Source organism: Pundamilia nyererei, unplaced genomic scaffold, assembly GCF_000239375.1.
Source record: "Pundamilia nyererei isolate P.nyererei 1_Seehausen unplaced genomic scaffold, PunNye1.0 scaffold00010, whole genome shotgun sequence".
Taxonomy (NCBI): domain Eukaryota; kingdom Metazoa; phylum Chordata; class Actinopteri; order Cichliformes; family Cichlidae; genus Pundamilia; species Pundamilia nyererei.
Genome location: NW_005187411.1, coordinates 3,231,835 through 3,257,360, shown reverse-complemented (window position 1 = coordinate 3,257,360; position 25,526 = coordinate 3,231,835). Strand labels below are relative to the sequence as shown.

General features: G+C 41.9%; 2 protein-coding genes across 3 annotated transcripts; both read right to left on the bottom strand.

The window, feature by feature from the left end:
• Nucleotides 1-1,353: 1,353 nt before the first annotated feature.
• Nucleotides 1,354-13,062, bottom strand: e2f2 (E2F transcription factor 2). 2 transcript variants are annotated; one of them, XM_005723837.1, is made up of 7 exons: nt 12,274-13,062; nt 6,944-7,043; nt 5,347-5,566; nt 4,521-4,682; nt 4,133-4,247; nt 3,815-4,013; nt 1,354-3,200 (listed from the first exon to the last, which is right to left on the bottom strand). In XM_005723837.1, exons 1-7 carry the CDS (start codon nt 12,547-12,549, stop codon nt 2,926-2,928), a joined length of 1,347 nt encoding a protein of 448 aa, XP_005723894.1. In that variant the 5' UTR covers nt 12,550-13,062; the 3' UTR covers nt 1,354-2,925. The 2 variants fall into 2 exon arrangements, with proteins under 2 accessions (XP_005723894.1, XP_005723895.1); XM_005723838.1 differs by having other exon boundaries at nt 3,815-4,010.
• Nucleotides 13,063-19,049: 5,987 nt separating this feature from the next.
• id3 (inhibitor of DNA binding 3) lies at nt 19,050-21,026 on the bottom strand. Its single transcript, XM_005723836.1, has 3 exons — nt 20,620-21,026; nt 20,213-20,286; nt 19,050-19,826 (listed from the first exon to the last, which is right to left on the bottom strand). The coding sequence occupies exons 1-2, from the start codon at nt 20,917-20,919 to the stop codon at nt 20,233-20,235; spliced, it is 354 nt and encodes a 117-aa protein (XP_005723893.1). The 5' UTR covers nt 20,920-21,026; the 3' UTR covers nt 19,050-19,826; nt 20,213-20,232.
• Nucleotides 21,027-25,526: the final 4,500 nt, after the last annotated feature.

The following is a 25,526-nucleotide window of genomic DNA, read 5'->3' as shown; positions in this document are numbered from 1 at the left end:
TGTATTGAATAGGACTGGAGCCCCATTGAAACTAATTTGCCTCAAGAACCTGCATTGAAGAGCAGCTTTGATGTAAAAAAAATAAAAATAAATAATAGCTCTGACATTAAGTGACAGCTGCTGCTTTGGAAAAATACATCATCTGTGACTTACTGACCGAGCACTGTCAGTCCAGGGCCATTCCATGCAGGTTCTCCGTGGTCTGGCTTCTGGGCAGGCAACAATGTTTACTCCACCCTCAAACAGACGCCAATGCCAGTGTACCTGTTATTACAGTTGGTATGGTAACAAAAGGTTTTGCAGAGTGGGAACAGGTAGACAGACTTGTTTGTGATTCATATCGATGTTAATTGCGTGTCATAGTGTCATCTGAGTCGTACGAGTGATACTATCCATGTAACTAATAGGTTATAAGTCCACCCAAAGTTTCCCAACCAAGCAGAACCGCTCCTCATCCTGGAGCCATAAATAACAACATGTAATGTTTTAAAGGACTGTGTGGGTATGTGCTGCAAACTGGTGAACATTAGTCAGAAAGAGGTATTTATAGTTTCTGCAATTAAACGATCCAGCTGACAAGATTTACTTCAGCTGATTGCTGCTGTAGCAGTAACAGAAACAAGGTAGCTTGCTCTTTAGATAGCATGCAAACCCTGCAGCCAGGGCTGTCATGTGATGCCTGACATGCTTGTTTAAGATCTCTTGTTCAGAACACGAGCTGTTCTGTAGTTTCCGTTAACAGACAGTTTGCAGAGAACCAGCACCCTCTCTCTACATTGTAAGGAGTATAAAGCTTTATAAACTTCGTGTTGATCATAAAAGTCACGTGGATGCTCCTTGGAGTTCCATGCGAGCTTAGTTATTCCTAAAGAAGTGTTCACAAACCGATCTCTGAAGAAACTTGTAGTTGCATTTCTAACTTGCAGCAATGTGCTTTGACTAAAATTAATGACATCGTTTTTCCTTGCAGATTTTTCACCCCCAACACACCATTGCAGCGTGACCCACTGAACTTTGACCTGCTGATTGCTTGCTCCCTTTTGTGAGCGGTTTCCAAAGCAACAAGCTTGTGAAGAATGATGGGTGCCTTTGTGCACCTGTCTGAATGTGTTTATAGCTGTTTCAGTTTCGTTGTAACTATTGATGCAGACTTATTGTCACTCTTTAGGAAATGTCACTTTATATTAGATCAGTGCCTGCACTGTTTAAACTTTCATATGGCTTCCACAGATGTCGAAGAATTAGCGATACATCAGAATATCAAACCAAGAGTCACGTCATACAAAGCAATTCATACGCATTCCGGTTTTTCTGACATGATTAAAAAAGAGGAACTCAAATTCATGTGTAAACAATGGCTGCAGTATATTTTATTTAATAACTTCACAATATTACAAATCATTAAGTGCTGAATGACTTACAACAGTCCAACAAATTTTAGAAAAAAATAGGTATAAATACAAAACAAGTTATGTACAAATACCAAAAACAATAATGCTCATTGAAAAAAAAACACACACACACACTACAAAATCTGAATTCACAATTCTCTAATCTACATTGTAAAAAAACCTGCACGCACAAACGCACAACAACCATTTCCCAAGCTGTCAAATACGCACCACAACACTCAATTTCAAGTTTTGATAGGACAGGACAGTTAGCTTATCTCTGCAGTGTAGAGGGAAAGCCAAAAATATACCAAATTTTATATTTCTAGAACACTTCAAAAACACTTTTTAAAAACAAACAAACAGATTAAAGTCAGAGCTACTCCATCCTCAGGAGCACATCTCTGACATGTAAAAGTGTTACGCCGCAGCAGGCAGGGAAAGTATTTGTGGGCCTAAAACCTGAACAGCAAAGACAAATTTCTCATTGTTTCTGTTTCTGCTGAAGTAACAGAGTTCATTCATTTTAAAACTAGCGGAAAAAGAAATTGCTCCTCTAATTACACCTCATTTACATCAATTAACCCCCTCCTCTCCCCCATCACCCACCCCTCTTCACCCCCCTTGCAACACAGATGCTGCATTTAATTCGTTTTGGGTTATTTCCTAAGAAATACAATAGTAGCTTTACACTAATAAATTAAAACCACTCAGTTAAAGACAACTATTAAACTCAACAGAGCAACAACTGAAACAAAGCTGCCAAACCTACAAGGCGTCGCTCAAAGATTGTACATGTTCAAAGAGATAAAAAGAAAAAAAAAATAGCCACCATTTGTCATGACCTCTGACTCGACTCTGGGTCACAGCCTGCACATTCAGGCACATAAGGCTTGACACAAAGCTTAAGGCATGAAAGAAGCAACATGAGCACCTTTGAAAACCAGTTTTAATGTCTAAAATCTATGCTGAGATCTCACCTGATGTGTATTCTCGAGCTGTAGATGCATGTCGACACTGAAGTTCATTCACAGCTTAATTTGATCAGTGGTGAAAACACTGCAAACAGACCCTGTGTGTATGGCTCTTCATGGCTTTAGCTTACTTTGATCCAGTGATTGAATCCTGTAACGCTGCATGGCAGTTAAAGCTGACATTATACAATGCTGCCCCCTATGGGCCAAAGAGTGGTACAAACAATTATTTAGACTTTGGAAACGAGGGGTAAAAAAAAAAATTCCTGAGTTGGTCACACTAAACAATGACTGATAAACAAATGCATCATCAGTTCTTTCGCTGACAATACGACATAAACAATAACTCCTGCTTTCTATGAGACTTACTCGACTTACTGCCCAAATTTACTATATATACAAATATTTTCACTTTATAATTTAAACAAAGAAGTTGATTCCTCCATCGGACATTAAAACAGATGGCTTCATAGTGTAATAGTTTGTCCCAAGAAGGCATTCGATTAAATATTACCCTTCTTCTCCCTGAATTTTCTCCGCCCCATCCCTTCATCTAAGCCTCAGCTTTTCAACAAATCTCCGAGATCGTAAGTGTCGAAGAAGTCTGACACTCCCTCGCTGTCCTCCAGGCTCCAGAGGTAGTCATCGTGGTCCAAAGGTGGAGAAAAACTGACAAAGGGGGTGTTGGGGTCTGACGTGAAGGAGGTGCCAGGAAGCTGGTCCTCGGTTATCTGAAGCAGGCTCGGGGGCAAACCCAGCAGACCCTCTACGTCAAGCAGAGAGGACGTGGAGGTCACAGCTGAGGAGGCGGCTGGAGCTGCTGCGGAAATGTTGGCTGTGTTGAAGAAAGCGTTGGAAATTAATTTTGCGCTAAGGGCACTGCATTAAAAAAAACATTTAGAGAGGTGGTGTACTGCTACACTTTTCTTTTTAGCTTCCTAAATTGGAATAGTTTTTACATCTTTTATCCTCATACAAGTTCTATTTTTATTCTACTCTTGCGCACATACTCCCTGAGTTTTTTGTTGTTTTTTATGCTTTCAGCTGAGGGATTAAATAATGAAAAAGTTAAATGAACAGTTCAAGATTTTTTTGCAGAATGCAAAACAAAATACAACAACCAAACAAGCAAAACTAAAGCAGATTAAATAACATGCCATTTGTTTAATTTGTCACCGATTTATCATGGCATCGCATGAAACCGCCAAAAAGAAGTGTGACCTTTCTGCTTTAATGGTGCTATTTGACCTTTGGACTGGCTCCAGCTGAAGAGGTGCAATTCATTTTTAATGTTCTGGAAGCCTTGGGATGTAATCACTTTGTAAAACTTGTAAAACTAAATTAATGCTAGTTGCAAAACTAGATGCAGTCTATGACTAGTGCACGGGTACGATCAAAGTAAGGGCAGCTCAAATAAAGGTGGTATTCTGTTCAAAACTCAAAGCTTACAGTCAACAGGTTCCTCTTTGATGCTGTAACTCGGTGGTCCTATTGGGGTTGCAGCGGGAGGGTCTTGCGTTTGAGGGAATTCCTTTTTGGGAGTGACAACACTCTTAACAGGACTAGCTTCTTCAAGACCCTCATCAGGACATAGGTAGACTTCTATGGGACCATTTCTACTCTTTAAATAGATCTGCAAAGACCCCTGCTGTAAGGAAACAAGAGAAGAAGCAATTATTTATCAAAACAATCTGACATCAGGACAAATGCACAATTTAAAGGAAGGAGGGGTTAAGGGGACAAACTGAAACATAAACTAAATCTCACCCCTGCTGTGTCTGGCACCTCAAGCTTGGTCTCTGCAGGGGCTTTAACAGCAATGACTGTCTGGTCTTGAAGGCTGCCGATGGAGCGGATGTCTTGATACGTCACATAGCCCAATGTGGATCATGAGGTTAAGGGTAACAACAGTGGAATTTAAATACACGTGCGTGTGTGCTTGTCTTTTTTTCTCTTTTATTATTTTTTGGCTATATCTGGCAAGATATTAGTAGGAATCTGATAGTAAAGTAGGGAAAGACGAACGCCCCTGCTGCCTTTTAGCATATGCGTTACCTACTCAACCAAGCAAGCTACAGCGGAACATGCCAACAAGCGGAAACGGAGATCATGAAAGAATGACGTGGATAACCACGGTGCTCTATGTAAAGGATATCTCTGACTCTCTTTATATTCAGTGAGTTGTTTGAGCTGTGTGGTGCTGGACTGAATCTGTTCATCCAGAGATCTCTCTGCTCTCTCTAGGTCTCCAAGCTCTTTCCTCAGGGCACGGGCCTTCTCCCCTCCACCCGCTCCACCTTCAAACACGTCTCCAACCCTGGAGAAACACACACATACACACAATAAACACGTCTATGAATAATAAAAGTCTGTAACAGTCAAAACAACTCCACACGTTTAGGTAGTGTCTACAACTGGCACTGCAATGTCTGCTGACTGCCACTAGGGGGCAGACAAGCGAGTACCAGTATGAAGTTTTTCTTCCTTTTAATACTTCATGAAGAATAAAAGCAATGGAGACATTTTTAGAATGCAATCAAAGCCCAGTATAAGTAGACTCAAAAACAATCGGTAGTTTTTTTGCAAATGTCTATACATCTATCTTTTTTACTAATTAGTCCAGAAAGTGTGCAGCATAAAAACACTACTTTGTAAAATCATTATAAAAATCTAGAGTAAATATGTTATAAAAGCAAACTTTTATAAGATATTAATATCTTGTCTCAGCTGTTTGACACGAGCAAAAAGAACCAAGCTGCATTGCACTATGTTACACAGCTTTGTTAATAAGGCCAAATTGCTGCTGTCAACAGTCCTGCCCATGCTTTGCCCAACATTATTGTGAAAGTCTGTAAGGAACCCTAAATGCCAAGGCTTCACTTAACAGTTACGCAGTCCCTGGTTTGCTTCTGTGAGCTACACGCAGTTGATAAACCTCCCACTATTCCTGCTACTTAACCTTCTTCTGCATTTCTACTTACAGCCACTGGATGTTGTTTTTTGACTTCTTCCTGATAAGCTGGACTCCCTCTAGAACATTGGTGATGTCATAAATGCGTCTTTTCTGGACCTCCAGGACCTCAGTGGCCCAGTTCAGATCAAGGACTCCATCAGGAGACTCAGCAATGAGACCCACAAATTTCTTGGTCAGCAGGCCCAATGACGTGTCGTACCGCGTCCGCTCACCCGGAGATTTTGGAGCTGCGAGGAAACACACAGAAAAGTAGCGCATAAGACTAGAAATGTGCTTGAGTTACACAACTCTGATTTTTACTAATTCATTCAAGTGTTTTATTTGGCTGATGAGCTGGCGGAGAGATCACTGATTCAAATATTTACTGTATTAGTCATACAAGCTGTTGACAACAGTGAAACATGAAAACAGTTATTAGAATGTGTCAACTAGATGTATTACTGCCTTTATGTTTGATATCATGTTCGAAATTACAAATAATCCTCCAAACAGCAATATTTCTTCCTCGCACGGAAAATATGAAAATAAGAGCTATGGGTACGGTATTGTAAACCAGAAGCAGCATCTGTCTCCGATGACTGTGTCTTCATATTGCTTTAATCTGCTACAGGTTTAATAATCAGTCTTGATTAGTTGGACGTCTCTGCTCCTCTGCATCAAAGAGCAAGTTTAGGTGGTTTAGGCAGCTCCAGCTGGTGGGAATCTTTGTGTAAGACTCGGGGCACATCGGAGATTATGGCCCTCTGTTGTCTTGGGAACACTAAAGTATTCTCCCGGAATACTGTGAAAGAGGTCCTGGCATCTCTGCTTACTGTGCTCAATGACATATAACCACACTGGTGATAGAAAATGGATCAATAGGTCTGATAATGTTAGTAATAACATATTCTCAGGGCTCCTTAATTCCAGAGAATTGTCCATCAAACAATCATAAGACATTGCAATTTCATAACTGAGAGACACGGCAGACCGCACATTCCTCCCTGATCCGTCATTCCCGCTGAGCTGTGAGATTTGAGATGTCGTTGGGAAGGAGGCGCTAGCTTGTGTATTCTAGGAAAAGAATGTCAACAAGCCAGTTTATGATACTGGCTCTCTACTCCTGGCTACACCATTGCTTTTTAAAATTTTTTATCTGTTATGTGTAAAGCTGTACGCAACTGAGCTGCTGGTACCGCACTCTGTGCTCATATGGGTGAACTTCGCAGAAAGTGAGGAAACTATTGCGGAATACTTCAGCAGTAGTCTTCCTGCCATGTCAGTTTGACCCATTGCAAACAGGTCTGTTCGTGTTTGCTCACAACCCAAAGGTTCAGGACGCAATCAGGCTGAGGTCGTGTCATGCGAACCTGGCATTACCCACCCTGCCTGGGTTCAGATTAATGCTAAAGAGTACCGTACAATCAACTTCTTTTCATCGTTTGCTCTTATTCTTTTCTTTTAATGTTGAACTGCTTCTTCCCTTTGCACAGTACAAAAAATATTTTCCACCCACTGATGTGTACCACACCACACCAACTTTATTCATAGAGCACTTTCAACACCGTCACAGCAGACACGAAGGGCTGTACACAAACGCAACAAAAGATGTACAGTCTACTCACTCCTTGGGCTTGGTATCCGTGCTGCAATGCTGCATTTTCCTTTTGGCGTACGAAACTCTGGCAGATACAGAGGGTCTTCTAAATCCAGCTTCCTCTTGGCCTAAAGGGAAGACATTTATCAAAGATTAACAAAAAGATGCAAATGTTACAAAGCAGGTGTGACTTACAGCTCTACTACTTCCTCTGTATTAACTGCTGTTTCACTACATAAGAAAATATAAAGGGTGTATAAGACTGAAATCCTTCCAATCCCAGTGTAGGCTGAACAAAAGCACATTATGGAAGTGTTTAACTCATCCTACTGACTTTAAAAAGCTGAAAGAATCAAATAGTTTGTTGGGCAAGTCCAGACCTTTTGTAGAACAGTAGCATGAATGCTAGACGGCTAAATAGGGGCTTGTTTAAAAGTACCATGTCGTAAATGTGCCAACAACCCTCAAGTGCAGGAACAAAGCACCCCCCACACGCACACTTTCCCAAGCACTTCAACAGGGGCTGATTTTGTTTGTCTGCAGTCAACAGAAGCGGGAGGTCTATAGGCCCGACTCGTTGCCTGCCATACGTCAGGAAGTCCCTGGAATCACTCAATGACCTCTCCTCCCCCCTCTCAACCCTCTTCCTTCTGTGCTTAGCACACAGGCTCCTCACAGAGACACATGCGCGCACACAAGCAGAACATTATCTGACCATAACAGCGATGCATCATACAATCAAAAGCACATGAACAACCTTTGTAACCAATATAAAATCTTCAAATGACCATTGCTTTTTTTTCCCGCCATCCACTGGCCTACTTAGCTGAAGTGAAAGCGCTACTCTCTTAAGGATTAGGAAATTACCACCACACCCCACGTGCAGATATGCTGTCATCATCAAAAGTTCACGGTGGACGAGAACGTTTGCTGTCAGTTGGAAATCCAACAACTGCCCACACAAAAACACAATGACTGAGCTAGTGAGGCAATTTCACCTCAGCACTCTCTGGCTGCTGGGTAATTTGTAGTGCATGGCTAGATCTCACAAACTCCTTTCACCGTGTCTCCTCACGAATAATCCCTTTTGCCACGACAGCGTACATGCGGCCAGTGAACTGTTTTAGTTAACAGGTTTAGGGAAATTGCTTTTTCAGAGATGGGAAAAGCAGGGAGTTCACGTTACCGCGTGTGGATGTGCCTACGCATGTGCGAGTAAAGGGATAATGAAGGCTGCCATTGTCCCCCAGTGTTCTCCCTAACACGTCCACCTGTTGACTCGTGACATCTGGAGCAGCCCCGTGCTGTTGGCAGGCTAGATTTTAATCCCTAAAACACACAGTCAGGCATACAGAGACACCCGCAACAGGACGGTGAACAGCTACCGAAGAACAAAATGCTCACTGTTGCCTCTAAAACGACCTCTTGCACGATTCAAACTTTGAGTTTTCATTGGCCGATGGTCGTGAAAGTCGCTATCAAACACTTGGAGTCGCAGAAAGGAAGCAGATGATACCAGTTGGACTGCCTACAGCCGTGACAGCTGTGGTTTAACCAGAGAAAAACTGCCACAGCTTTCCATTGACTCAGTGTCCCAGCACAAAGAAAAAAACGTCGCATTTTTTGACCAAATAAGGCTGAAGACTTGTCATTTCTATGACTTAAAACGAGCAGGTCAACGTGTGTCAAGTCAAACTTTTTAATGCACGTGTACAATTTGAGTCATAGCCTGATGCATGATGACTTGTAAGAATGGAACCAGCGGTTTCCCCCTGCAGCTGTACATCAGAGTGAGGGCTTGGGTGCTCCTTCATTTGCATGAGTGCTTTCTCTGGTGATTCAACCATATTACGCAAACCCAAAGTCATTTAGAGGAAAGACCTTTTATTTTTTAAATTCCTCACTTAACAGACTAACAGACCACTGAAAGAAGAAGTGCAGCTATTGAGAAATGGTTACGTTTTACAGAAAGTGCGCAGGTATGCCGCCTAGCACACATCACTTTTAAGGTGTTAGAACACAACATTGTGAAAATCTGAATCCAAAAGCTTTCACACCCTAAAACTAGCTCTCGCATACGTATGGTGCAGCTATAAGAGACGATGGGAGAGGCCCGAGTCAGCTGGCCTCCTTATTAGCACGTTATCTCAAAGACTGGCAGTATCACGCCACTCACGTTTGCTATAACCTCACCCTGCCTGATTGCCCAGTTACGCCCATCTACTGCACGTGGCCCCTTCTGTTTGCTGTATATTCTTTGGCCGGTTCCCGCCGTCTCTGCTGCTGTGCTGTAAACTCCACGCATGTAATCATAATCACGTGAAGGGCTTCTGCAGTCGGGCCTCTCCTCAAACAAACAGATCTTGCTAGTCAGGCTGCACCAGACTTAGATTCCATCCAGGCAAAGGGCAAGTTTCAGTATGCCTACAAGTACCTACCGCTCTGTACTGAGCCCCTTCACTACCACACCCTTGGACATAAAGGAAAAACAAAAGTTGCCCTACAACAGCCTCTTAAGCGGTTAAACAGAGGTGTGGATCCGTCCCCACTGTGGCTTGCCTGCCTGATGAGGGTAAGCTGCTTTGAAATGCAAAACTCCCCCTATAGAGAGCATTGCCCTGTAGGGCTGGTATTTGCCTGAAGCTGGGGTTAAATGGAAAACACACCAACAAAACAGATAATAGAGAGAATGCATACAGTTGGTACTGTGTCCAATATCCCACCAAAGCATTAGCCTGAATGGGTTGTTAACCCTAGGGGCTAAAAAAAGGTCAAACCAGAGCTGAAGGTCGGTTGCAGGAGACGTGTCTGTTCCTAAAAATTACCAAAGGAGAAAGACTAAGGCATTAGCTGACATCCGTAATCACTCAGTTGTGGTGGATTGTGCGCATTCCATGAAACTCCGAGTACGTCACATAAGCAGGGAATAAATGGGACATTGTTCCTGGTGAATATTATGGAGATGTATCCTGTTGCCATACCGCTGTTTGACTGTACTGAACTTTGCCTAAACTGACAAATTCATTCATCCGCAGTCCAGTAAGAGAAAAGGGCTTCCCTGGACTTTGGCTGTAGGTCTGAATACTGTAACACATTTACATCCCTATCGAGCTGAAAGGAAGCAGAGACAACAGTTTATCAACAGTTTACACACCCTGGTTAAAATTCACATGCCAATAGCTGATACGTTGCCTTTTTCTAGAGTTGGTAAGATTAATAAGTAAAGACTGGATCTCTGCAGCTGAAGTTTACTAAAATCAGTCAAATATTAACCTTTTTTTTTTTTTTGTAGGTAGGTGCCTACAAAAGTGTGGGACTTTGTATGTGCTTAGATTGTTTGTACTTAAAATAAATAAATGCTAAGCTTTAGAATCTGGTTTCCCAGTCAAAGTTTTAAAAAAGGAAAGCTTAAAGAAAAAAGCTGTGGTTATAATGTTGTATTGGTTAAAGGAAGTGAGCCGTAAGTACATGAAAAGGCCACACTTCCTGTAAACAGAGAAGTCATGACTGAACATGCACTGAAACAGCTGTGTCAGCAACACATTATTATCTTCAGCTTCTTTACTGTCGTCAATAAAACTTCATAATATCATCACATCAAATGTATCCTGCAAGATAGCTACCACCAGCCATCGCAACACATACAAGAGCAACTCAAATGTCGTGACTTTTAGTCATTCAAACCCAAACATAATGATAATGACATCCTTGTGTCAAAATCATAAATATATATTAGTGCAACAAAACTAACGTATAATAGAAGGAATACGCTCAAACATCATTAAAGCCCACTGTACCACTTATTTCTAGACACGGGAATCAAATCACTTAAAATGATAAGTTTAAAAACAGAAACTTTAAGGTGGGTTCACTCCCTTTGATTAAGTTTACCCAAATTACTGAAGTGATCCAGAGGAAGTTTCTTAATCAGAGAGCTTTTTGAAACCTCATCCGTATTTTCAACCGTGCCGTCACTTCTGTCAACCCGAACTAGGCTCCTGTTTTTCTGGTAAATTGAAACGTGCACCTGTGACAATGTGCAACAACTGAAAATATTCAAATCCCTTGAAAACAGAAGTTACCGTGGTCACAGTGTGCATGCACAAAAACACAGGCGACATGACTGCGTACACGGGGGTCGTGTCATAAAGCCTACTGAACCACATCAAATCCAGTATGGACCACTTATATGGCCAAACTTTAAGGTTGGATTTCAAGGGGAAAACCAGGTTATCAAGCGTGAATGCACGTAATATTTCTAGAAACCAACAATGCATACACACTTTGACAGCAGTTAGGTTCACATTGGCACATGATATGCCAGGTGGTACCCTATTTCTCACTTTACTTATATCCATCTAATCCTCTTGAAGGGCCTATTAGGGCTGGGGATTTGACATGAGATTTGAAAACCCTGTACGCACTCTAACCCCTTTAGCGTTACTGCAATTCATTAAATCTAAAAAAAGACTCCGGGGCTGACGAGTCAGCTGGAATAAAGACACCAAATACAACAAACAACAACAGGTGTGGAGCACTAAAAAGCTGCTGAGTGTCATCCAATCTTCTCAGATCAGGATTTTCAAATAATCTTCAGCATTCGAGTTTAAAATGAACGACATTACTTAACATCATTAAAGCCAACTGTGTATGTGTTTTACAAAACAGGTTAATCCTTTACTTATTGGTGATGCTTTAGGGCTTCCGATAGTAATACTTTCACACTCCAGAAAATACACTTGTTCTGTGGTTATGACCTCTGACCTATGCTTCCTTCCCACAGTCCAACACAGACCCTGTTTTGACATAATGGGAAGTGAGGGTGGAGCATCTGTTGTGTGTGTTATCTCCCATTACAAGTGTTGGGAAGCTATGAATTTGCCTTAAGTGTCTTTCCTGCAGCTTGGTCGAGCCCCTGCATTGTTTGCTTGTATTTAAAAAAAAAAAACTAGCTCTGCTGCACCAAGGAGGGGGGACACTCGTTATTTGGGCACAAGAGAGTGGGGCCTCTCTCTAAGCACCCCTACTGGCTCATCAAAACCATCAAACACAGAACAAGGCGTCTGGCCTTGTCTTAGCTACAGCTGGACTGCGGGAGAAGATGTCACACAGCCTGGCATGGATAAGAAAAAAAAAAGAAAGAAAGAGAGAAGACACCAGTCATGCACATCAGCAGAAGCAGCCACAGTGGCCCCTCTGTGGCTTATCACGTCAAAACATATCTGAATGCACCCTTCTCAAACATGCATAGCAATGAAAAAAGTTAAATATTCCTCCCCCGGACATATGCATATCATTCGCTGGATATTAAACAGTAAGGAAACACGACCCCAGGCTTGTATTTGTGTGATTATTTACCGGCAGTCGCCCGGAGGATGATCTGATGGGTTTAACCTCGGGTCCATGGGGGGTTGAATACAGGCTGTTGGCTCTTTGTTCGGCCACGCTGGTGTTGCAGATCTGGGTGAAATATCCGGCCGGTACCGTGTTCATCTGCGGACTGGACAGTCCGGTGAGGAAGAAGTCGGTCTTCACTCCACCGGTGGACAAAAGCTTCATCTTCTGCTGAGAGCAAGGCAGCCCCACTGCCTGCCGAGCCGATGCCGGCGAGACGCCTTTAGGCATCCGCATCATTTTCCTGAGTAGACTAAATTTAACCGGTGAGGCGAAGGCAGAAGTGTGCCTGTACTTGAGCACACTGAATCGCTCAGCAAGCTTCACTTACTGCGGGACCTCTATGAATATATTAACTGCCAATACTGTAACACACACAAACAAAACAAAAGCAACTTTCACAGCGTAAAGTGCCGAATTAGCTGCAAGCCGCATGGATTACACATGCAGTACAGGCTTATATGTTATAATGTGACGTTTATCCTTAGTACATTTAACAGGCTGGTCGGTGTTGTTATCCTTTGTCCTGTAACAGTGTAGAGGAAACTTGCCTTACCAGTTATAAAGAATAGCTTCCTGAATAAATAAACTATTTCAAACGTCCAGAACTTTAAAGCTTAACTCTCCAAGGCTTTCAGGTCTCACTGAGATCCGGTTCCAGCTGGAGATTAACAAATGATTGTGACTCCCTCTGGTGCTGAATCCGACCCAGTATGCCACTCCTGTCCGTCCACCTCAGAGCTCCTCTCTCCATACAAGGGGGCAAGAGATGGGGCAGAACAGTCTTTTTACCGCCAAACTTCATCCCGCGAAATTCGGATCTCCCGCGGCTGAAAGCCGCTTCTGATTGGCTCATGACACGTTCAGCTTGTCTAATTTGCATAAAACAGTTGTACGGGGATGGGAGTGATCTGCTTAAAGGGACAGGAGCACACATCAAGACATGGTGTTCTTTCATTGCCAGGCTGGATATGGAGACAATGACCAGCCCAGACTTTATAATCACACGTTAGAGGCGCATTATTGTTGTTGGAGCACTTTTTATTACCTTTTTAACTCCACTTGTAACTACTTACTTGCATTTTACAGCATCCCAGTTCAGTTTCTTGACAGTTAAAGATTACAAAAACGGTTAAACATTAACTTCATATGTTTATATGAAATTTGTAGTGTTTTAAAATGAAGTCTGATTCTGCAAACGGTGCAATCATGTACAGTATGTTCAAATAGTGCCGAATTGCTCTCTGGGTAATCAGGACATAATAAAATATGTGTATTAGAAATCAGAGGGCAAGAAAGGATTGGAAAGTTTTTTTTCACAAGTTTTATTTTTTAAATATAATTAAATATACACTGTATGTTTTTTGTAAACAATAAAGACAATTTTTCTTTATTGTATTCCATGTGATCAAAGTGTATTGTTCTCTGTTACAAGGAGGTTTATAGATGATAATTGGATTCACTCAGTACCACTCCTGCTTATTGGCTCAGAGGAGGTATTGAAAGAAAACACCCCCTCCCCCATTAGCAGCAACCAAACCCAAGCCATATGACTTGACCCCCTTGGCCAAGACAAAGTAGACTCTCCACCAAAGCAGCCCCATTGTCCAGCGTCAATCTGAACTGCATTTTGAATGAAATAATCAAAGTTGAAAGTGGTTTGAATGCACAACAAAAATGATTGTTTGTTGTGCATCTGTGCCTTTAAAAAACCGAGGGTGAAGAAAAAAGCTGACACAGTTGCCTCCTTATTACACTGGATTAGAGATCAGGAGATAATTCTTAATTGTCAGATGAAAGAAATTTGCTTTGTTACTGCACTGGATGCCCACAGAGTGCAACGTATTTTATCCCCACCCTCACGTTTCTTCCTCTTTCACACAAAATCCTGCACAATTTGTAGGTGTTCTTGCATAACTAGCAATACTGGAAATTCAGATTCATGTTTCATCCCAACTGCATGACATGCAACATCTCACAGCATTCTAGTGATGTACATTTTGTACTTTTAACTTTGTTGTTTGTTTCTTTTGTTTTTTTAAATCACTAGTGATGTTTCTCTCTGTCACATCAAAATTTGTGATGCTTCAAAATGTGTTCAGTGTATCAAACTGTGAATTTGTTTTATGAAACTCACGTGGAGTTAAATGAGTGTCTGGACAGTTACACATTTATTGTAGCTTTGCTGCCTACACCCCCAAATGGCTGTGCTATTTATAGCCATTTGTATACAGAGTCCTCTATTTTCAGTAACGGCGCAAGTGATGACTGAAGTAGAACCAGAAAACATCACTAAATGCTGTTTTTCCTCCCTTGAGACACTCTGCTAGGCCTTTACTGCAGAAATGTCAGCTGCTGCTTGTTTATGGGTCTTTCTGCATTTGTTTTTGTACTTAGTGAACTAAGTGCATGCTAGATGGGGTTGCCAGTCAGGTGACCAACTTAGCCCTTGATATCTCATTGTCTTGAGAAAATCTTGGGTACCTTTTGCTGTATGCTTTTGGGTCATCATTCATCTGTTTTGCAGCATCTGACTGAATCTGAGCAGAGAGTATAGTAATGCACATTTCAGAATTCATGCTGCTTATATCGGCATTCATATAATCGATAAACACTAGTGATCTAGTTCCACTTAGAGCCATACACCAAGCAGGCATAACAATATGACCACTGACAGGTGAAGTCAATAACACTGGTTATCTCCTCATCATTACACCTGTTTTTGAGTGGGATATTTTAAGAAGCAAGTGAACATATTTGTCCGCAAAGCTGACAAAAACAGGAAATATGGACAAAGATTAAAGCAAGCTTGACGAGGGCTAAATTGTGAAGGCTAGAACTCCAAAATTGCAGCTCTTGTGGGGTGTTCCTGTTCTGCAGTGATCATATTTTTTAAAAGTGGTCCAAGGAAGAAACAGTGGTAAACCAGTGACAGGGTCATGGGCAGCTAAGGCTCACCGAAGCACGTGGGGACTGAAGATCTGTGTGATCCAATCCAACAGACGAGCTACTGTAGCTCAAACTGTTGAAAAAGTTGATGCTGGTTCTGATAGAAAGGTGTCAGACAGGGGGCTCTTGCTGACCTGTGTCCACTACCGAAAGCATCAACAATGGTCAAGTGCGCATCAGAACTGGAGGAGAAAATTGCCTCATCTGATGAAGCATGTTTTCTTTTACATCACATGGATAGCCCACTACGTGGTGTCACTCACCTGGCACAACAGCGAGCACCAAGATCCACTACAGGAAGAAGCCAAGCCAGTGGAGGTAGTGTGAGGTTTTGGGGAACATTCTGCTGGGAAAACTTGGGTTCTGCCATCATGTGGATGTTATTTTGACACGTACCAAATACCTAAGCATTGTTACAGACATGTAGGCTACACCCTTTGATGGAAATTATATTCTCTGATGGGTGTGGCCTCTTTCAGCAGGATAATGCGCTGTGCCACAAAGCAAAAATGGTTCCCCAGATCTCAATCCAATCAAGCATCTGTGAGATATGCTGAGCAAACAAGTCCAATCCACGGAGGCCCCACCTCACAACTTACAGGGCTTAAAGGATCTGTTGCTAACATCTTAGTGCCAGTTATCACAGCACATCTTTAGGGGTCTAGTGGAGTCCATGCCTCCATGGATCAGGGCTATTTTGGCAGCAAAAAGGATGGTCAACAGAATATCAGGCGGGCAGTCATAATGTTATGCCTAATTGTTGTACATGCTCATCCCATAACATCCCCTCTACCATGTTTGGCAATGTGGTATGCTTCTGGTCATGGGTGGCTGCAGCTGAGGTTGAGCAGATTGCCTACTCGGAAAGTCAGTGCTTCGATCCCAGACTACTCCACTCTGTATCGAAGTATCCTCGGGCGAGAACCCCCGCTGTGTCAATCAACGTTAGAGCAAATGTTCGTGGTGCTTAGGTATGCAGAAAAAAAGCCCTTGTAATAATGTGTTTGATTGGGTGAATGACAGTAAAAAGTGTTTTGAGTGCTCCAAGTAGAAAAGCATGATATAATACCAGTTTATTTATCACCATCGTGAGCCATTCCTTTCTTTCTCCATGCTTTTCTCTTCCCATCATTCTGGTACAAGTTAATCTTGGTTTCATCTGTCCAACATTTTTCCCCCCCAGTACTGTACAAACTCTTTGAGCTGTTTCCTGGCATAGACTAATCTCTCCTCATTGTTCTGGAGGGACACCAGTAGTTAGTTATAAACCCTCTGTATTTAATAACAGACCTTGAGAGTGATACACCCACCTGTTTGAGAATGTTTTCAACGTGTCTTCAGCGTTTTCTGAACAAAGAAGGTTATCCTATAATCATGCACTAGTTCAGTCTTTTGGGCATTTCTATGTTATTGAGCCTGTCAGGGTATTCATTATTTTTAAGAATATACTAGACTACTGATTTGCACCTTTCACCAGCAAGTTCAACAATTGGAATCCACTCCAGATTTTTCACCTTCTGAATTTGTCACAAAATAAGAAGAGAACTGGGCTTACTTGGCCATGAGACAGCTTGTCAGTCATTTGTCCACTGTGCTGCTGTAAAGAAGAAAGATCATTTTCTAATTCTTGTGCAATCCTACATTTTGAGGTTGGCTGCTTCATTTTGACACTGAAAGCAACAGTTCTTGATGTCAGGAGGCTCCATCCTCATCCAACAGCCCCATCTAGTGTGGACTGGCAGCTGATCTTCATGTTGTTTGCTGCTTGCAATAGTCTTCTTCATTACTTAACCAGATTAACATACATGATTAATGTTTAACATTGGTGTTAAAGAATAAGTACAAAAAAGTTTGACGTGTTTTTTAGTGGTTATTTGTCTGTAGGTTTTTCTTGTTGGCAATCTTTCAGCTGGCACTGGTTAATATGTGCGTAAATTTACTGGTGGAAAATACTGGTTTGATATTTACCTGGTGTGTATTCTAATGGGTAGGAGAGCCAATTTATATCCCAAGTGACTATTTTTGATGACAAGATTGTGTCCTACTTGTGTTTTCTCCCAATGTTTTTGCCAGTCAAAAGAGTCCCAAGACTTCCTAAGTGCTTTTTAAAGGTTCCAGGCAGCACCTAGTGATTGAACAGGGGAATGAACAGCCATAATAGTTTTATTGTAGATTTTAGGTGGTAGGCCAAGTGGGAAAATATTTCATAATAATAGTTGTAATTATTTTTACAGTATTGATTTGATGTTAAGAAACATTATTAGAAAAGATTTGTGTGCAGTTTATTATTTTACTTTAGCATGTATGTCTCCTATGGCTTGAGACCCAATTAGCAACAGTTAATTGGGTTAACTGCTGCCAGTTAACATCCTGCTGGAACCAGGTCCCACCACTGGCTACGTGGTTTTATTTTTTGTAATGTTTTGGCTTTTATTTTTTTTTTTTTGACTTTGGTGAACAAACACGTGGGTGGTCTGCACCTCATCTCTACCACAAGCCTCCTATTTTAAGCCACCTGCTATGAGCCATCCTAACACTGTTATTTTAAAATGCATTCCTTTATTGATTCCTTTATTATCGTTCAGCACTACATCACTGATATATTGCTGAACAAAATTATATGCACAGAGAAAAACAAGAACGTCACAATAAAAACAAGACAGGGTTTAAAAAGACTGTCGTTCAGTCAAAGAAAACAAAATGAAGAAAAATAATATGTACAAAATAGAATCTACAGCTGAGGTGTGCTCAGCTATTGCACTGTATCCATGTATTATCTATTTATTATGACGCAGTTAAGCTGTCATGTAACCTTGTTGTCCTGAACTTCAGGCTGTGGTGCTGTTACTATTAATAATAACGTACATGAGCATTTTAAAAGTATATAACATATATAATATTAAATATGAAGTCCATATAGGTAGTAATAATTATATTTTGTATCACAAAATATTCTCCACCGTGATAACTTCCTACGGCGAGAAAAGCCAATAACGCATTTGCACCACTAGATGGCGTTGCTATTTCATTATTAGCTGTACGAGGAAGGTTAGAATTGGGTCATCATGTTTAACTCTTCTCCCTTGTTGTTTTGTTGTTGTTAGCTTTCTTCTATTTTCAGATAAATACATAAATAAAAACAAAGAAAGAAAGAAAAGTGCAAAAGTACAAAGCTTCCGTTCAGTGTAACTATTGTTCTAGAGAGATACCGGTAGTGTGTGTCAACATCTAATTCCTGAAATTCCACACAGATCCAAGCGTTTGTTCAGCTTTTGGAAATCAGTTGTCTACAGTCATACTTCCCATGCATTGTTTCACTCTCTAATATGATTCCATAAGGAAAGCTTCTCTGTAAAAACCATGGAAACATCTTCCTATCTTCTTTTTTTAAAAATTGTATAGTGCTACCTCAAGAGTGGTAGCTTTAGCTAGGCAGCATACTGTACCTCTATACACTGGTGTCATGAAGGTGACATTTTAACAGGATTTATGAATGATCAGATGCACAGTTTTACAATCACATAACATCCTCTCTCTTTTACACCATTTAGGAAATTCAATCGCTATGAACTGGTTTCTTTGGAAAAATAGAAACACTGAGAGGAAACTCCCTTTGTTTGATTTCCAACCACTCAACCTCAAGATTCATCTAAATACATCCTGTTGTATCAGCATTTCACTGTCATCCAAAGCCAGAAAGTCACGTCAGCATCCCCATCGTCTTCAGAAGAATACGACTAGTTCAAACTCATTCATTTTTCTAGACCAAACACACCACACCAGGAAAACGGTTTCACATTCTTCTTCTTTTTTATTTCATTACATAAAAACATACATGTACATACAAAGCAAACTTTATAATAAAGAGTTTATGAAACTCACAGCACATTGTCTGTAGAAATAACACAATCCCTACAAACATTTACAATTGACTCTAGTATAGAGTTCTGATTATACCTAAGACACGCGAACTCCCAATCCCCCCAAAAAAACAAAAGAAAAAGAAACATCCATATTGATTCACATTTCACACCCCCCAGCAGATATGTACACCTTCTTAAGAAGTTTGATTAGTTCTCAAGATTATTAGAAAACATGTGTTTTGCTTTTGGGGAAGGGGGAAAGGGGGGGGGGTGATAATTGTGTGAGGTGATATGAGACTTGGATACAAAGTTCAGGTTGTGTGTCCACAAAAACTTTTGTTTGGAATGCAATACAAAAAGAAAAGAAAAGAAAAGAAGAACAATTCTTCCGACTATCTATAAGCAATCCCAGGTTGTTTTTTTAAAGAGGAAGGCATACAAAGCTGGTAGCTTTCACTTTCCAATCCTGGCTTCTACTTTGGTGTGTTGATTTGTCTGTCCACGGGCCAAAGAATGAGTCTCTGTTTTCTTGCTCATGCAATACTGTTGATCCCCACTCATCTAGGAAACAGTCCACTTTTTCCTCTTTCTTTCTTCAAGCCCTCCTCCTTCTTCTTCTCCTTCTCTCCCAAATACCTATCCCACCCTTTCTGCCCCTCTTGTCCTCTTGCCCGGAGTGAAGTGGAGACATGTGTTTCCCTGCACCTGCGTGGAGAGAAAGGAAGAAAAGTGAAGTCAGATCTCTCACCCTCCCTCTCTCCCTCCCTGCAGAGGGGAGCAGACAGACTGGCGCCTAGCATGGAACTTTCATTAACCCCAGGCAGATAGCAATGAATCCACTACACAATCACTGGCCTGTCTAATTGGCGAGCATAATGAAAGTGGAGGAGTGAAGACTTTCACTTTTAAGCATATCAGTACTTACATTATTCTCTCTGGCATTTATAGATTTATTTGAACTTAAGTAAAAAGGAGTAATTCAAGATTTGATGATTTGCTTCAGGGCACATTTGCCTCACATATATATATATTTGTTATATTATTATATATATTTACATATATATATGTATCAATTAGGAATATATACGTACCATAACATGCCATCTCCATCTTAATGGCACAACCGCCCTTCTTCTTTGGAGAAATTGCGACTAATGTCCGCAGTCTGAATGGAGAGGACAGAGAAGAGAAGCAAGTTTCAGAAGCTGGCAATAACAGAAGTATATTCTAATAAATGCCTGAGCAGAGGTGTGACATCGCAGAGCACCATCTGCTGCTGTGTGACTGCGGTCTACAGCAGAACAGCAGCGCGATGCGCGCACGTACGCATGCGAACAAACTTTGGAAAATTCACAGCGCACGGCCTTGAACTTTAAATGACTCTGCAGTCCAGATTCATGCAGTGCAAATAACCAGCAGGCAAATTCCTGCCAGTGATCGTGACGAGTGACTGAGGATGTCGGAAAGCGACCCAGCATCAGCCCGCATCTCCCCTCACCTTTATTGACAAAACCATCTCCGGCGTGGCCGTGTCCTCTGCTTCCAGCGCGATCTGCAGGTCGAAGATGTAGTCAATAACGTGTTGCAGGATCTCCACCTGGCTGACCGACTTGTTCTGCGGGATGCTCGGAACCAGCTCCTTCAGCTTGGAGTAGCAGTCGTTCATGTCGCACAGGGCGCTCACCGGCTCATCCAGACAGGAGTGTTTATTCCGGCTGATGGCGAGGTTCTGCTCCGAAATGCAGCACACGGCCTTGTAGCAGCTCCTCACCGAGCGGACGGGACTGATGGCTTTCATGGTGAAAACGCAGGTGAAACTAGAGCGATTCACTCGGCTTGTAAGATTTCCTGCTGAGGTCTTTTCGATCAGTGTCCTGAACAGCTACAGTGCAGTGACAGCGGCGTACACTTTGGTTTTTATAAGGCACACGCTTGCAGACGCCCCCTTTCTCGTGATTGGCCAATGTAAAGAATAAACCTAATCCCATTGGCTGATAGGGAATTGGGGAAGCGTTTGGAAGGTATGAGGAAATAAGGTAGGGATGCCTGAAGGGAATTGTCAATCGATTTTTTAAGCTATCGTTTTCTGATATTGCTCTTTATGTTAAACAGATGAAAGGTTTTTAAAGTAGGTCATTTTAAAGAAAACCGTGTAAATGAGGGCTTCTATTACCTATGGGGTTCTGCCTTGTGAATAATAGCAAGGAACGTGGTTTAGAGTTGGACTTTTACTTCTTTCATCACACTTTGTTATCCGTGATCACTGGACCTTCAGGAAATGTGTCTATGTCCAGCCCCTGGAAACACCTCTCTCACAGGCTTCTGAATCGCTTCAGCACATCAGTACGGCCCTACAAAAAGGCTCTATATTAAATCTTATGAACTTCCACATTTTTGGACACACACTCCCTAACAAAGATACAAATATATTGGAAATTTATAACCGATTACAGGCAAAAGGTCAGAGGAAATTCGTTTCCAAGAATCACAGGCTCATCCACTTATTCCCCGGCTGTCCATTTAGGGTACAGTGATAGTTCACAGCCTACTGTTTAGTCTCACTGTGTGCCATGAATAACGAAAAATCACTCCTATTATTGAAGCCTTGTGTGCTTAAGATGTCCTTTAATGTAAAGATCGGGCTTCTTTTGGGCGAGACTCTTTATAAAAGTTATATTTTAACCATGTAGAATGTCGCTCCATTTTGGTTTACATCAAAGCACGCCCCGTTCTGCTCCTATTTGGGTCTTATTTTCCTCTTTTCTCACAATCCTGTTTTGTGGAGGAATGCAGGCCTGAGCCAGCTGTGTGTCCTATCCCGGCCCAGCTGTGTTGATCTAACGCGCCAGTCCCAGACATGCTGGCGCCAGCCTCCCGACGTCATCCATTCACCCCGACGCGCACTCCCCTCTTTGGCAGACGGCCCGCCCTCCCCCGTGAACCATGGGGAGGGAGGGAAGCAGAGGCGCTCGGAGATCGGATTGGCTGAGCGGTTCTATCACTCATTAACCGGACTCTGCGCGTCCACGCTTCTCTGCTTGGGTCTACAGATGGACTCGAGACAGAAGTCGAAGGGAAAGTATTTCTAAATATCCACAGCTTTTGCAATGCTGGATATACGCAACTGTAGCTAGAGATGAATCATGAAAAGTTACAGCACAGCACTGTAGATTCTCTATTTCTGTTCCTAATGAAGAAGTCCAAATGTAACATTTCAGTGTGAAGAGAAAAAATGATTTGAACAATAGTGTTGCCCAGTGGTCTGTGGGTGCCACAAAAGTAGCCTGTATGCGATATTTTGCAACCACTCTGAAAGTCTCCACCACAGAGAACTAAAACTTATCATAGGCTCTTTTTAACTGTAGCGAAGGTGGCAATAATTTGAAAAAACAAACAAAAAACGAACAAACATCGCTCCGCATGCTACAGGAGTAGCTGATTAAAATAGCTGGGTAATACAAAAACTTCATAATTTTATAAATCTGTGCATAAACATGCTCCCAGAGATGTCCCATCTGCCCAGAGGTTCAACAGATGTTCCACTCGCTGCTTTCCTTGTGGCACCCCCTCCTCCTCACGGCAGTTGACCCTGTATTAGGAGTCATTCAGAGACCTCACTTTAGCGCAAACCACATTGAACCGTGAGACGGGACTTCGATCCAGACTATTTTAAAATCATATTGTGTGAGCAGCGCTGAGTATCTAAACAAGACTTTGACCTAAAGTATCTTTCTTAAATTTGCTGAAGGGAAGGACAAATATTGCTTTGAAATTCCCAGGCTTGGTGGGAAAATAATTGTTTGCGTTTGCTGACCGAGCCAGCTGTCATGACAGGGTCTGGGTAAAGATTTGGCGTTTGTTAATCTGACAGAAATGACTTTCTTAGTCATTTTAGAGAGCAAGGAGCCATTTCTGTCTTGTTAAAAATTGTAGTATAGCATTTTCCTGTGGTACTCATTGCCAGGGGCCTGTAGATTCCAGAGTTCCTAGTGCGTAAATCTGTGAAAACGCACACACACGCACTAGTGTGTCTGGGCAGGGATCAGGTGCTTGTCGGAAAGGCCCCGGACACAATCGGGTCTCTCTTTCAATGGATGGGAGAATTCCGAGCCCGGCGTCAGTGAGTCTGCCTCTCTCACCGCCCTCCCTCTCCCTGCTCCTCCATGCAGCTGGACGCAGACAATCAAGCCATCAACAATCGCCACGCATAATTAGCAGCACCCCCTTCTTCTCCCTTCTCTCTTTCTCTTCTCTCTGGTATTTGAATTCACTTTAAAAAATAATAATTTCAATTTCTATCAAGGAAGCAAAAATACAGTCTGATATTAACATCAGTTCTTCTTCTATGAAAAAAAAAATCAGTTTTCACATGCAGGATCTCACTCCCACACTCGTCTTTATCTCTCAAAGCACCTTGTGTTAACATAAACAAAGTGCCTCCTTTTGCACGAAAACAGGGTGTAGGGTAATGAGATGAAACAGAACAAGACAGCAAAGACAAACCTCTATACTGTCCCGTGGAGAGGTAGCTCTGTATACAGAAGGGTATCTTTTTCATCTGCAAGTGCAGACTCATCTTGAGAGGATAATTAAGTGGCAAGAAACTCAGTGAAACTTAATTCTTTATATCCCAAGTGTGTCTGTGTGTGTGTGTGCAAGTACACGCCATGCACTGTTGGTGTGTTTTCACTCTGTCCTTCATCAAAGACGCCTCAGTCTTCTCCATCAGCTTTGAGCAGCCTACAGATCCCAAGCTTTTCGCCTTAGTGACCCAGGCAGTGACATGACATTTTATGCACATTGTTGTTTTGTATCGGCCAGTTGTTATCTATGTTAGAGTCTCTTGTTCAAGCTTGCGCATAATGATCCTGCTGAATTTGTAGATGAGAGGGTACATAATATGTCAGAAGATAAACTTACCCATACGTCATTCACTGAGTCACACACTCGCCCACTGTGTGCCTTTTTCTGTTGTTTTGCTGAATATCCGAATGGAGTGTGTGAACAGGGGTTCTGGGTCTTTGTTGCTACTGAATAGGGAATTAATTTCCGTTGTCCAGCACTGAGAGCGCCAAATGATTAAGCAGCATGTGTCCCATTAAACATTCAGAAGTACAGCATGTAGAGCTGCTGTTTATGTTTAAAAAAAAATCCAGAAGTCGGTAATGTAAGGAAATATTGTGCTGCTCGCTGCGGGAACAGGGTAGTTGTCATAACTATGTTGACAGGTAGCCCTGTTGATGTCCTTGGGTATGAATAATGCTCTCTAGATGCAAGAACCCATCCAGGCAGTGGAACTGTATAGAAGGTGGGAGACAAGCCACAGAAGGCCATTTAAATCCATGATCACCACACTGGTCCAAAACAAGCTGAGTATAATGTTGAGTGCGGCTTGGCGGGTGGAGACCAGGTGTTGGTCACACTACTGTTTTGTCATTTTCATCAACAGACTGGAACAGTTGGTTTATTCTCTAGCCATTCAATGAGGATAAACATCTGGCTTTCCGTGCACAACTCAGACCTGGTGATTGTGGCTAGGATCTACACCAACTCCACCTGGTGTCTGGCTTGGTCTGATTAGTCACAACACCTTCCACTGGTCTTCAACTGTAAACAAAAAAGGGCTTGGACTTGAATTCTGTAGGTTTATTCTTTTTCTTTAATCAAGAAATTCATCAACAGTCACTCTTCCATCAGACACTGAGCTTACTGTACAGCTGGTTGGCCATTAATGGAAGGTCTTTGGGCCCAAATCTCTGCTTTCAATGTTGCAAAATATGCACTTCTGTAGACAGCACAAATTGGCTGTGTCTGCTAGTTGTCTCCACAATGCTAGGAAAGAATGAGTCTGATCCACAGTTTTCATTTGGTCTCACCATTGTGGAGCTACAATCTTAACATTTAACCAGAATCAATCCAGGCAACTATTTGCTGATTACTACCAGATGATGACTATATAATTATTTTTGATACAAATGCTCTCGTGTAATAGCTGTTCCTCTCGCAGTTTTTGCAAAGGGGGTATTTGTGGTGCACTATAAACTCACTTGAACTAGAGTTCTGACCTTGCATTTAAAGATTGTCTTGATCCACGCTTGTGACATACCCACACAGTGTGGCCAGTACCACGAGGAGAGTTTAAGAGTCGGGGTCCAAGTCTGTTATACTGATCTATCTTGCTGTAGTGCTAGCCGGCATGTTGCGGTTGCAAGCTACCATCGAGATGGAAATAAACTAATTCCAACATTTGTGACCAATTACATGATGTAATGGTATTGGTATGAAGTTTTAAGACAAAAGAGTTTGGTTGAAAATTCTGACATCTACTTGTATCTACTAGCTGAGGCGTTCAGGGTCAAATATGGCTGTCCAACTTCCTCACAGACGCCACGGAAGTTAATACAT